Source organism: Spinacia oleracea, chromosome 3 (genome assembly GCF_020520425.1).
Source record: "Spinacia oleracea cultivar Varoflay chromosome 3, BTI_SOV_V1, whole genome shotgun sequence".
In the NCBI taxonomy this organism is placed as follows: Eukaryota; Viridiplantae; Streptophyta; class Magnoliopsida; order Caryophyllales; family Amaranthaceae; genus Spinacia; species Spinacia oleracea.
This window is the reverse complement of record NC_079489.1, coordinates 18861119-18875091: the sequence shown is the minus strand read 5'-3', so window position 1 is coordinate 18875091 and position 13973 is coordinate 18861119. Positions and strand designations below refer to the sequence as shown.

Here is a 13973-nt window from a genome sequence, read left to right as displayed (position 1 = left end):
AATTCAAAAGAGAAGTTTTACACCAGTTTGAGGACGAATAGTCTCACGACTGCCTCCAATTCCCGATGCGGAAAAATTAGAAATCTTATTTTTCATTGGCCAAAACCATTAGATTTCCTACGTTGCGCTCTAATAATTCAACAAATGTGCCTCTTACATATATATATATATATATATATATATATATATATATATATATATATATATATATATATATATATATATATATATATATATATATATATATATATATATATATATATATACCATGGTTATTTCTTTTAAAAATATTTATTTTTAATCAAACACAACTTAAACACTAATATATGAGTCGTATGATTTGAAATCTCTTTCTATTTTTAAATTAAATTATTATAATTGAAGTAAGTTAAAAGATCGAAGGTACGTTTGAGAATTCCCAAATTACCTTTGGTTATTACCAAAGCGCAAAAATACAGTTTGCATCTCGCCAACTGCGTCTTTGGTCATTATCAAACAATTATTGTCTTCAATATCAAATATACACATAATCTTACTAAATTTGTCTAAATTGTGGTCGATTGAATATTTTATATTCTATATCGTACATGTTTGTTCAAAATAAGAAAACATTTCGTGCTAAAATATCCTTAACTATATATTTTTAATATTTACATCGCATTAATTCCAAGAGACAAGATCATGATTATTTTATTTTTAAGATTTCCATTTTTAATCAAACTTTAGTTATGGACATAATAAAATACATTAGAAAGTTGTTTTTAAAGATATACATAACTTCAGCTCTCACACGTTACCCGAGTTATAGATTTTTTTCTTCTATATCATATGTGGTCGTGCAAAATATCGTATCTTTTACTAAATGTTTTTAATTGTTACATTTTCTTTTATTCTAAGATTCGAAATTGAAAATATTACAGGAAAAATAAAAATTGTTCGAATCGGATAACGAATTGAAAACATGAAGCTCGAACCATGGATGAGGCCAAATGTCGCGTGCATCGCGACGACGAGGCAAGCCACGAGCTGGCGGCAAGGTCAGCCCCATGGGACAACCACGAGCACGAGTTTAATGAATAAAAGTTGATCTTAAATGGATTCAAGTTGAGAAATAAATCAAAGTTGATATTAAATAAATACAAGTTATGCTTAAATGAATACAATTTAAGTTTAATAAATAAAAGTGAGCTTAACTGAATATAAGTTAAACTTAAATGAATAAAACTTATGCTTAAAAGTTGTCGAACTTCTCCCAGAATGCAAAAGAACCGTTTGCACATGACCAACTACGACTTTGGTCATTACCCTCGTATTGTTTAGAGTTGTTTTAAAAAGAAAAAAAATCACTAAAACTCTCATACGTGACCCGGGTTGTGGTTATCTTATCCTATATCGTACATGGTTGTCCAAACTATGATAATCTTTCTTACTTAAAAGGTTTAACTATATATTCTTAATCGTTACATCTCATTCAATCTAAGAGTTATGACTATGACTATTTATTTTCAAGGGCAGTGGCGACGTTGGATCGACGATTGGTGGCATGGGTTGTGGTGTTGTTGGCTGGGCGCAATGAGAGACATGTGTGGTTGTGGTGAAATGCCACGTGGGGAGCTAGAGTAGATATTTATTTTTAAGTTTGATTATTATTATTGAAGTAAGCTAAAAGATCGAAGGTTTGGAAATTCCCAAATTATCTTTGGTCGTTACCAGAACACAAAACTACAGTTTGCATCTCACCAACTGCATCTTTGGTCATTACCAAACAAATATTGTGGTATGACCAATAACCTAGTTGGCTAGATGCGAACTGTATTTTTGTGCTCTAGTATTCTAGTAATGACCAAAGGTAAATCGGAAATTACCAAACCTTTGATTTTTTCGCTTACTTCAATTATAATAATCAAATTTAAAAGTAAATATCTAATATCGTATTTGTTTTGCAAGTATTAGCCGATATGCTTATACTCCATATTTGTTATAGTTATCTCTTAAAGTTTAATTTATTATATAGTGATCTATTAAATTCTAATTTATTATATTATCTTATATAGTGAATAATGTCGAACCTAGAAAAACTTGAGATTGTGGCCCTTGATATTACTAGAAAAAACTACTTCTCATGGGTGTTAGATGCTGAAATACACCTAGATGCTAAAGGGCTTGGTGACACAACAAAAGAAGGAAAAATAAAACAACATGTCAAGATAAACCTAAGGCTATGATATTCCTTCGCCATCACCTCCATGAAGGGCTTAAAACTGAGTATCTGACAGTTAAAGACCCACAAATCCTTTGGAGTAATCTAAAGAAAAGGTATGACCACCAGAAAACTGTGATATTGCCAAAAGCTCGTTATGATTGGTTGTTGCATTTAAGATTATAGGATTTAAAATATGTGAGTGAATATAACTCAGCCAGCCAGCCATGTTTAAAATTACTTCTCAACTGAAATTATGTGGAGAGAAAATTACTGATGCAGATATGTTAGAAAAAACATACTCCACTTTTCATGCAAATAATGTTGTCCTGCAGACACAGTATCGAGAAAAGGATTTTGAAAAATATTCTGAATTGATATCTTGTCTTCTTGTGGCTGAACAAAATAATGAGTTGTTAATGAAAAATCATGAAGCACCCCCTACTGGCTCAACTCCATTCCCTGGAGTGAATGTGACATCCCATTATGGGATAGAATCAAAGAATAAAGACCATGCCAGCAGCAGTGGTCGTGATCGTGGCCAATGGCGGGGCCGTGGGCGTGGTTTTGGTGGCTATGGTAGAGGTCGTGGATGTTATTCCAAGATCTCACATTCCCTCCAGAAGTGGGACCGTAAAGATGGTAAAGGTGATAAAGGAAAAAGTGAAAATGTGACTAGTGTTTGTTACCGTTGTGGAGGAAAAGGCCATTGGTCACGTGTATGTCGCACACCAAAACACCTTGTTAACCTTTATCAAGAATCATTGAAGAAGAAAGGAAAGAATGTTGAGACCAATCTTGTATTTGAAGATGGCGAAGGTGATTTTGATTCTGGTGATACAACTCACCTAGAAGTTGCAGATTTCTTTACTTCCCCTAAAGGGAATAATTAAGCCTTTAATATATTGTGTTGAATTTGATATAGAATTGTAGTAGTTTAACTATGACATTATGTGTTTATGTTATGAACTTTGTGGTTGTACTATGACTTTATATTTTATGTGTTTTCTAAGACATTGTATTATTTTGGGTGTTTTATTTTATAATGGTTATTTTGGACATGTTTGATTTTTATGACACGTATTTTTATTTCCTTGAAGAAAATGAATACATCTCAAGTTCAATGGGAAATAAATGATGAAGAATTATGTCTTGCTGACAGTGCAACTACTCATACTATACTTAAGAATAAGAAATATTTCTCTCAATTGATGATGAGAAAAACTAGTGTGAGTACTATATCGGGTAGTACAAATATTATAGAAGGCTCCGGAAGAGCAAATATATTGTTGCCTATGGGAACTAATTTTGTCATCATTGATGCATTATATTCTCCCAAGTCTCAAAGAAATTTATTGAGTTTAAAGACATTCGAAGTAATGGTTATCATATTGAGACAATTAGTGAAGGAAATGATGAATTCCTTCAAATCACGAGCATAACCAATGGCACAAAGACTGTCTTGGAGAGATTACCTACATTCTCCACTGGTTTGTACTACATGAAAATTAATTCGATTGAAACACATGCTATAGTAAACCAGAAGTTTACTGATAGCTTCATAGTTTGGCATGACCGGTTAGGCCATCCCGGTTCAATAATGATGCAAAAAATCATTGAAAATTCTTGTGGGCATTCATTAAAGAGCCAACAGATTCTTCCTAATAATTTTTCATGTGTTGCTTGCTCACAAGGAAAGTTGATAATTCGGCCATCACCAGCTAAGATAAATTTTGAATCAATCAATTTTTTGGAACGTATACAAGGGGATATTTGTGGGCCAATACATCCCCATGTGGACCATTTAGATACTTTATGGTTTTAATCTATGCATCGACTAGATGGTCACATGTATGTTTGTTATCATCTCGCAACCTGGCGTTTGCGAGATTACTTGCTCAATTGATTAAATTAAGAGCACATTTTCCAGATACTCCTATCAAGTCTATTCGTCTTGATAATGCTGGTGAATTTACTTCTCAATCTTTCAATGATTATTTCATGTCCATTGGGATAAATATTGAACATCCTGTAGCACATGTTCATACACAAAACGGTCTTGCTGAATCATTAATTAAACGCATTCAGTTGATTGCTAGACCATTATTAATGAAGTCTAAACTCCCAATTTCTGCTTGGGGACATGCTATATTACATGCAGCAGCATTGATTCGCATCAGGCCAACAAATTATCATAAGTTCTCCCCATCACAATCGGTTTTTGGTCAGGAACCAAATATATCCCATCTTAGAACTTTTGGATGTGCAGTTTATGTCCCTATAGCTCCACCACAACGCTCCAAGATGGGTCCTCAAAGGAGGTTGGGAATATATGTTGGATTTGATTCCCCATCAATAATCAAATATCTTGAGCCAACTACATGGCATTTATTTAAGGCTCGTTTTTGCTGATTGTCATTTTAATGAGTCAGTTTTCCCAAGTTTAGGGGGAGAAAACAAACAATTGGATAAATAAATTAGTTGGAATGAATTATCATTGTCTTATCTTGATCCTCGTACTAAGAAATGTGAACTAGAAGTTCAAAAGATAATTCATTTACAAAGTTTAGCAAATCAGTTGCCAGACACTTTTACTGACCCAAAGAGAGTAACTAAGTCACATATACCAGCTGTGAATGCTCCAGTTAAGATTGAGGTCCCAGAAGGACAAAATGAAGTTGCTAATGAGTCTAAGGCACGCCAGAAGCGTGGAAGACCAATAGGTTCCAAAGACAAGAATCCTCGAAAAAGGAAAGGGGCAATGGTTGATGATGGTCAAATCGAGGATACGGTCAATTTTTAAAGGATCTCCAAAAGAGACTTTAGACATGATAGAAGATGAAATTCAGGTACCTGATAATGAAGAAATTTCTATAAATTATATCATGTCTGGAATTACATGGAACCGAAACCAAATCGACGTCGACGATGTTTTTGCATGTAATGTAGCATTAGACATTATGGATGATGATGAGGATCATGAACCAAAGTCTATTGAATAATGTAGAAATAGAGATGATTGGCCAAAGTGGAAGGAAGCAATTGAATCAGAATTGAAATCTCTTGCAAAAAGAGAAGTATTTGGACCTGTAGTCCGTACACCTGAAGATGTAAAGCCAGTGGGACATAAATGGGTCTTTGTGCGAAATAAAAATAAAAATGGTGATATTGAAAGATATAAAGCAAGATTAGTTGCACAAGGATTCTCACAAATACCTGACATTGATTATGATGAGACATATTCTCATGTGGTGGATGCAACAACTTTTAGATACATAATCATTCTGGCAATGAGAAAAGAACTTGACTTACGCTTAATGGATGTAGTCACGGCTTATTTGTATGGCCCACTAGATAATGATATCTATATGAAACTCCCAGAAGGATTTAAGTTGCCAGAAGCAACAAAATCAAGTTGTCGAGAATATTTCTCTATCAAATTGAATAGATCTCTATATAGATTGAAACAATCAGGGCGTATGTGGTATAATCGCCTTAGTGAGTACTTGTTGGAGGAAGGCTATAAGAATAATCCTATTAGCCCATGCATTTTTATAAAAAGATTTGGATCATGATTTGTTATAATTGCAGTGTATGTTGATGATCTAAACATTGTTGGAAATCCTGAAGAGATTTTCATGACAGTGGAATGTTTAAAGAAAGAATTTGAAATGAAAGATCTTGGAAAGACAAAATTTTGCTTGGGGTTACAAATTGAGCACCTAAATAATGGAATCCTTGTGCATCAAACAACATATACATAAAAGGTGCTAAAAAGGTTCTATATGAATCAAGCACATCCATTGAGTAGCCCTATGGTTGTAAGATCACTTGATGTGGATAAGGACCCTTTCCGTCCTCGGGAAAATGATGAAGAAAATTTTGGTCCTGAAGTTCCATACTTAAGTGCAATTGGGCATTGATGTATCTTGCTAGTCATACAAGACCTGACATATCATTTTCTGTGAATTTGTTAGCAAGGTTTAGCTCATGCCCAACCCGGAGGCATTGGAATGGGATTAAACCTGTACTTCGTTACCTACAAGGTACAAAAGATATGGGTTTGTTCTTTCCTAATTTATCCAAAGAAGGTTTAGTTGGTTTTGCAGATGTAGGGTATTTATCTGATCCTCATAATTGCCGATCACAAACTGGATATCTATTTACATGTGGAGGTACTGCCATTTCTTGGCGTTCTATGAAACAAACTATTGCAGCTACTTCCTCTAACCATTCTGAGATATTAGCAATTCATGAGGCTAGTCGTGAATGTGTATGGCTACGGTATGTGATTCAACATATAAGAGAAGATTGTTGTTTATCTTCCGGGAAAGAGGCACCAACAGTTTTATATGAGGATAATACAACTTGTATTGCACAGCTCAAGGAAGGATACATCAAAGATTCGTTCAAGTGAAAATTTGGCAAATTTGTTTACTAAGGCGCTTCCTACTGCTTCGTTGAAAAGTTGATTCCCCTCATTGGATTGCACCGTCTCAAAGATATTCAATGATATTGTCATTAGGGGGAGTAAATGCACGCTGCACTCTTTTTTTCCTTAACCATGGTTTTTCCCACTGGGTTTTCCTGGTAAGGTTTTTAATGAGGCAGCATTTCATGCGCATCATAAGGCATTGTATTGTTTTGGATAATGGACATCCAGGGGGAGTGTTATAAAATATATATTAGGGTGGATGCCCATTATACCCTTACCCCTATATAATACTATGTATGGGTATATATTATAAATGCCTAATGAAATAAGATAATAACCGCCAGTTTCTCTCTTCCTATCTCTCCCTCTCTCTACTTTCATAATAATTTTAATGTTATTTAAATTAACTTTATAGTTTACCAAATTAAAAAAATAACAAACTTAAAAATTTATCCAAATTAAAAAATTTAACGAAAGTAAAGGAACCATTACTTGGTATAAAAAATACTGAAATTTAAAAATTACGAAAATTAATTTCAGAGTAAACAGAATTAAATAATTATTTTCATACTCCCTCCATCCCATATTAGTTATTACACTTTCCTTTTTCGTCCGTCCCAGATTAGTTGTAACACTTCTAAATTATGAATGACCCCACAATTATTATATTGTCTCTCTCTTCCCACTAAAACATTTTTTGTCCCCACACCCTCTCTCATTCAATTAAAAAAATACCCCACTAACTCCTATCACATCTACTTTTTCAATAAAATAACAATTGATAACCAAACAACCACTTATCACCTAAAACTTTGTGCAAAGGTAAGTGTAACAACTAATCTGGGACGGAGGGAGTATTTATTTAAGGAGAAAAAATATTTATTTAAGGAAAAAAAAAAACGTAATTTTGATGAAAATAATTAGACAATAATTTTAAAAAATAACATCCCACTATTAACGAAACTAGTTTTAACTCCGTGCGATGCACGATTTTTGTTTTGTTTTTAGTTTTAATTTTATCAAATGACCAAAAATACATACTTTGTACATAAATCAAAGGGGAAGATACATACTTTGTACAACACTTTTTCGATATAGATACGGATTACAACTTAGAGTTTAAGAATCGCTATATTATCAATACATATATCCTCATTATCTTATTAATTAATTACAACAACGCATGGTCTTTACATTGTCAATCCTCCCTTGTTATTGACACTATTTCATTTGGCCCTTTGTATAAATAGTTGAAGAGATACTTAATTGCTTTCCTTTCATCACACTTCTCCGCATCTTTATTCAGTTAGAACCTATTACGAGTGTTGCCAATATTCTTTTCCAACGACATCTGAAGTATGTAATACAATCAAAACCTACACAAAATTCAGTTAATATCATCTCACAAAATTGCAACATCAAGATCCCCATGATTTCGCCTTCTCATATCGAATTTGTATTGCTTATTCAACCAGAGGACACTGACAAAAGAAGGAGTCTAAAAATCTATGTATTTAATTAATTTTATACCCTTTGTGTTTCTATTTCAAGATGATTTTAAATTTTAAACTTTGATTGATCCATTTGATAAATGTAGAACAAACATCAAGGTACACCCTTTAATTCTTGAACATATTTCAAAATGTTTAAAAGGGAATAATTCAAGCTATCAAATGACTAGCAAGTTGAAAGAGAAGAAAACAAACCCGATTCCTTTATTTCCAACTCCCCACAAAATAAAAATCGAATAATAAACTTGAAGATCAACGAAGGACTTATTTTTCAGGTATCCAAGTTTTTAGTGGTTGCAAATGCTGATTCGTAAGCAGACTGTCATGTGAAGCAATTGATCCGAATATAGAAATATATCAATTAAGTCTGTAATTTTCTTTGAACCATACATAGTATAATCCCAAATTTCGTGCATGCAAATCTGAAACCAAAATTTCTATAATTCGAAATTCAATCAAACTTAGAAAAAACAAATAAACCACAAACTTAAGTACCCAATACAACAAATTAATGGATGCGTCAAACAAACCATGGAAAACAAAAAAATGCTAATATAGAATAATGGAAACGGGTATCAAATTTCAAATTAATTACGTAATATCATTCCTAAAAAAAAAAAACGCGATTAATATAAAAAGTAAGCATGTTACCTATCCATTTTACAAAGTATTTAATAATAGGAAATTTAAAGGAAATCTAGAGTGACACTTACAAAATTGTTGAGTCCGTAAAACACGATTTGCACTCTGGAAAAGGTAATTAAATCACAAAGATTTCGAAAATACCTAATGGGAATATGGGATTAGTTTATAAGATTCGTTAAATTCATCTAAAGTTTAAAACAACATAAATTCACAAATCTAATTAATTGAAACTAAAATCTAAGGGAACCCATTGGAGAAGAGGAAAAAAAAAGGACCCATGGTTCCCAAATACAAATTGAAGATTTCTAAAAGAAAAAAAGAATTCGTGATAATATTTGAAAACTATGAAAACGACAATTTAAATACCGATTTTAAGTGGTACATATCAAATAAATTACTCATAATAATTAACAAAATTGCATAAAACAATAGGAGAAAAGGAATATAATCAAAAAACAATTTAGATCAAAAGATAAAACTGTTTTAAAAATGCCGAATTTGTAATTGAGAAAAAACAGAATAATAATATCATCAATTGTTTACTCCTAGGTTGATTAATTCAATCCAAAATATAAAAGAACCGTTCTAAGAGTTTGATTTGGAATCATATATTTTGATTCTTGATAAACTTTTGAGAGGGGATGATATATAGTAAAAATAGGAATTTGAAGGGTTAGTTTTGGGGAAAGTGATAGATTTTATTATGAAGATATGAGATGTAACTAAAATTTGATGGGAACGTAAAACCTTAAGTACACAATTGTAATCTACATTAGAGTTTAAATTTGAAGAATAACTAAATAAACCTGCATAATCAATCAGAGAAACATACTTTGATTTTGCCAAACTAATAATGAAATTTAGGCCCTTTTTAGTTCACCTTATTTCAGGACCTTATTACTTATTTCAGATCTAATCATATCAGATCAGATCAGATCAGATCAGAAAAAATAAGTTCAGATCAGATCATATCAGAAAAAATAAGTTCAGATCAGATCAGATCACACCATATCAGACCAGATCAGATCAGACCAGATTATTATTATTATTATTATTATTATTATTATTTTATTATTATTATTATTATTATTATAATAAAAATTATTATTATTGGTATATGTTTATATCATTGTTATTATATTTAATATTTTATTATTATTATTGCTTTAATAAAAAATAATGTTGTTGTCGGTGCAATTAAAATCTATCATTTAAGGCATAAAAAAAACATTAACAAAACATTCAAATTGATCATGTCCAAATTAAAACCATTAAGTCTAGGTTAGAAACGATATGATCAGGTCATGTCCATATCAGAACTGATTTTTATAGATCAGAACCATTGTATATCCAGACTAGAACTAATAGGATCAGATAATATCCAGATCATAACTGATCTGTACAGATCATGTTCAAATCTGCAAAGATCTTGTCTACATCAGAACCGATCCTTACAGAACTAATATGTTCAGATCAAAACCGATTTGTACAGATCATGTCCAGATCAGAACTTATATGTCTAGATCATAACCGATCTATCTAGATCATGTATAGGTCTATCTAATATAAAGAATAGTTAAATCATGAGCAAAGTCAAGTAAATAATAACAATATTATAAATTTGTGTAACATTTATTTCACACGTAAATCGTTTAATATTAATAAATGTAGATTTTTGTTTAAACTTAATTCAGAAGAATCAGATCAGATCAGACCAGATCAGATCAGATCAGATCAGACCAGATCAGATCAGAAAAAATAAGTTCAGATCAGATCAGATTAGAAAAAATAAGTTCAGTTTAGATCAGACCAGATCAGATCAGACCAGACCAGATCAGATCAGGAGAAATAAGGTGAACTAAACAGGGCCTTAGCGAATTAGCATATAATTTTTCTGAAACAAACTCAAAGCAAAAGGAAGAGAATATTAAAGATCAAAGAGAATTTAAGATAGTTGTTTTTTAAGTTGAATTGCATATGAAGGTGATGTTTGGTTGACATGAAATACAATGGGAATTATGACTTCCTAGGAAGTGAAAGATTGTAGGGTTGTTTGTTTGACAAAAATATGGGAAGTCACACTTCCTACAAAATGGAGGAACTTGCTTACCTAGGTTCCCCTAGGTAAGTGGAACTTCCCATGTGAATTTATTTTCCATGTTTAACCAAACAATATCATCTAATTCCTATGAAATGCTAATACATGGGAAAAACTTATTCCTAGGAAATTCTACTTTCCACGGTCAATCAAACTACCCCGAAATATTCGGTTTCCTGGCAAAAGAATATAATGAAACATGATGAAAGTCTCTCAAACGACGTGACAGATAGAGGAAACAATTTTTATTTTTATTTTTATTTTTATTTTTATTTTTATAATAAAATACATGAATTATAAAGAGAGGCCACGTGACACTCTAAATTTCATTTAAATTGACCCGCTATTATATAGTAGAATAGATTTGGAGATTGAATTGCGGAAAACCAAAATGGAAGCAAAAGAAATAATCAAATAAAACTGGAAATTGAAATAAATTAATAACATAAATCTGCCCAGAGGAGGTTAGATTATATAGTAAATCATAAAAGAATGGCTAGACTGTGGATAATCAACAAAACACCGATAGTCAAACGTCTCTAAGAAAATAGGAGGACTAAAAATATTAAGAACCTGTGTTGCAACATGGATGATAAGACTATCAACATTAAAAGACAGATAGAAATTATCCAAGACATCTTGCAGGCACCAGGCGGTGGACGTACTTCTCATTCACATACTTATGTTTCTAAGAAATTAACTCACCAACACCAAGGTGTTGAGTGCTGAAATCTCCTCCAGATACTAACTTATATAATCTAATAAAGCAGTATCTAGGGTAGTTGGTTTATTGACAGGAAACAATAAATTTTTTTAGGATGTCTTGATTTACTTGACCAATTACTTTATTTTTTAATAATAATAGATTACTTCCAATTTATAAAGTATGTTACATAGTACAAAATTATAAACTCAATGTCTTTGGAACGAAGTATTAACAATTGCTATTAGTGATTGTATTTAGTCTCCACGGATATTTTATGTCAAGAACCAAAACAACAACAATAATAATAATATCAAGCTAAGGAAAAAATGTGAAAACATTATAGGATACTTCTTAGATAAATCTTGGATTTTATAAGAGTTAAGTCACTAAACACTCCAGCATACTTCTAAACATATGTAAGTTGATCCTTGAAAAGAAAATTTTAATAAAATTTGAATAAAGCTACATAAAACAATTTGTATGAAGATGTTGCCTACTAAAACTAACCATTGTCAAATTTAGATCTAATTTGTACTGACATTCCTTGGCTTTGTATAACATCCCGTAATTCATGATTGGTTGCTATCATAACTCTACAATTTTTTCATTTGCTAGACTTTATAGAGCTGTTAAAATAGACTTTATAAAGTGCCTTAGAGGCGCTCTCCTGCTCAACGCTTTATAAAGTTTATAAAGCGGTTGAAAGAGGCGCTTTATATGTCTGATCATATATGACGGTGGTTTGAGAAAGGCGCTCTATATACCCTACCTAAAATCAATAAATGGAGAAGGAATATAGAGCGCTTATCATATGTAACTGTTAAATAAACATTGAAATATGTAACTGTTGTTGTAGATAGGCGCTTTATATGCTACCTTGTTTCCATTAGCATAGAGAGCGCCTATTGTAGGCAATAGTTCTATATACCATATTTTTTATTAAAATAAAATAAAATAAAATTTACTGTACACAGCCCTTATTTGGGGATGCTATCATCATACACAAAAAATAAATAGATATAATCCATCATAGCCACTCAATCTTTCAAAAGGCAACATATATTCATACATAAAAAAAAAACTCATCCCCAAATTCTTTCATTCAATAACAAATTTCTATCAATTCATTGACAAAATGAAAATGATTCATATAACCAAAAGAAAATCAAATATATTTCTAATGTCAAAAAAAGAATATACAAAAATAGTTTGTTAACTAAAATCATCTGTTGAGTCAGCCCAACTCACATATATAGATCATCATCTTCATCATTATATGGCTATTGATATCCGATAACATATGAGATCCACATCTCCCTTTACCCGTCAATCAATTTTTGAGAATACGTGGGAGGATCTTTGTTAAAATACTATAAGACAAGGTAAAATATAAGTTAATATACAATATTAGTCATAATTTAGAAGCTAAATGTACAATGTGAAGTTTATAAGTTATTCAAGGTGGTTATAAATAGTGATGTTACCTTACTTATTCAACCGTATTACAGTTTTTATTTTTAAAGATCTGTACATCTCAGTTCAATTTGTTGGGTAAAAGTTCATAAATTCAATACCTCTTATCTAAAATTCACAAATATGTTTTACTTAAATGTACAATATGTTTAAAGTATTTACAACAATTTTTGTGTTTCTCTACATTGTGAACTCTATGATATTTTATAAATATGTTAATCTCTATCTCTATTCTCTTATTAGTAAAAAAAATTCATATCCTTAATTATATTCTACGGCTTTGAATAAAACATAAGAAAGTCGAAAGAATTTTCCACTCACCCAATTTTGGTGTTTATTTTAGTTTCCGGCAAGTCAAGTGCAACAAAAGTTATAATTCGTATTATTTTTGAGACAAAGATAATATATTCGATCGTACGTGAACCTTTGGCACCCCAAACTACAATTTCTGGTTCGGCCACTGGATAGTGGGGGTCATATTATTATGACAATTGCAGAAAGGTCAAACTTGTAAAGAAATGGAAAGGCGTATTAATTTCCAACTTCTTTTGAGGAGGTTCGGTTGACTATCTTTATAAAATCCCGAATTTCCACTTACTATTTAAGTATTATTACCCTATTATCTTCTAAGTTCCTATTTTGTACATCTCAGTATCTCACTACACGTCTACACTCATTCCTAATTTCCTACAACCATCGACCCTACCTTTGGCACAACAACCATCGATCCTCTCCACCACATACACCGACCCTCTCGGCTCTTGACTTGCCGGAAACTAAAATAAACACCAAAATTGGGTGAGTGGAAAATTCCATTTGTTATTGTCAACGAAACAAAAATATTTCCATTTCTTGTTTGATTCCCTTTCTTTAATTTGAACGAAAACCCTAATCTTCGTTTCTTT

The 13973-nt window shown here is 31.7% G+C and overlaps 3 protein-coding genes across 3 annotated transcripts; all 3 read left to right on the top strand.

Annotated features, from left to right (window-relative positions):
* The first annotated feature begins 2221 nt into the window (after window positions 1-2221).
* LOC130469540 (uncharacterized) lies at window positions 2222-3093 on the top strand. The gene is made up of 2 exons (XM_056838889.1): window positions 2222-2316; window positions 2418-3093. Exons 1-2 carry the CDS (start codon window positions 2222-2224, stop codon window positions 3091-3093), a joined length of 771 nt encoding a protein of 256 aa, XP_056694867.1.
* Window positions 3094-4015: 922 nt separating this feature from the next.
* Window positions 4016-5003, top strand: LOC130469539 (uncharacterized). The gene is made up of 2 exons (XM_056838888.1): window positions 4016-4584; window positions 4682-5003. Exons 1-2 carry the CDS (start codon window positions 4016-4018, stop codon window positions 5001-5003), a joined length of 891 nt encoding a protein of 296 aa, XP_056694866.1.
* Window positions 5004-6122: 1119 nt separating this feature from the next.
* LOC130469538 (secreted RxLR effector protein 161-like) lies at window positions 6123-6617 on the top strand. Its single transcript, XM_056838887.1, has one exon. It carries the CDS (start codon window positions 6123-6125, stop codon window positions 6615-6617), a length of 495 nt encoding a protein of 164 aa, XP_056694865.1.
* The last annotated feature ends 7356 nt before the right edge of the window (window positions 6618-13973 follow it).

Bases quoted from the DNA above. Each gene is read 5' to 3' on its own strand.
- LOC130469540 (XM_056838889.1), top strand. From the start codon at position 2,222: ATGATATTCCTTCGCCATCACCTCCATGAAGGGCTTAAAACTGAGTAT. The intron at 2,317-2,417 runs GTATGACCACCA...AATATAACTCAG, and splicing joins TGGAGTAATCTAAAGAAAAG to CCAGCCAGCCATGTTTAAAA.
- LOC130469539 (XM_056838888.1), top strand. From the start codon at position 4,016: ATGGTTTTAATCTATGCATCGACTAGATGGTCACATGTATGTTTGTTA. The intron at 4,585-4,681 runs GCATTTATTTAA...TAAATAAATTAG, and splicing joins TATCTTGAGCCAACTACATG to TTGGAATGAATTATCATTGT.
- LOC130469538 (XM_056838887.1), top strand. From the start codon at position 6,123: ATGTATCTTGCTAGTCATACAAGACCTGACATATCATTTTCTGTGAAT.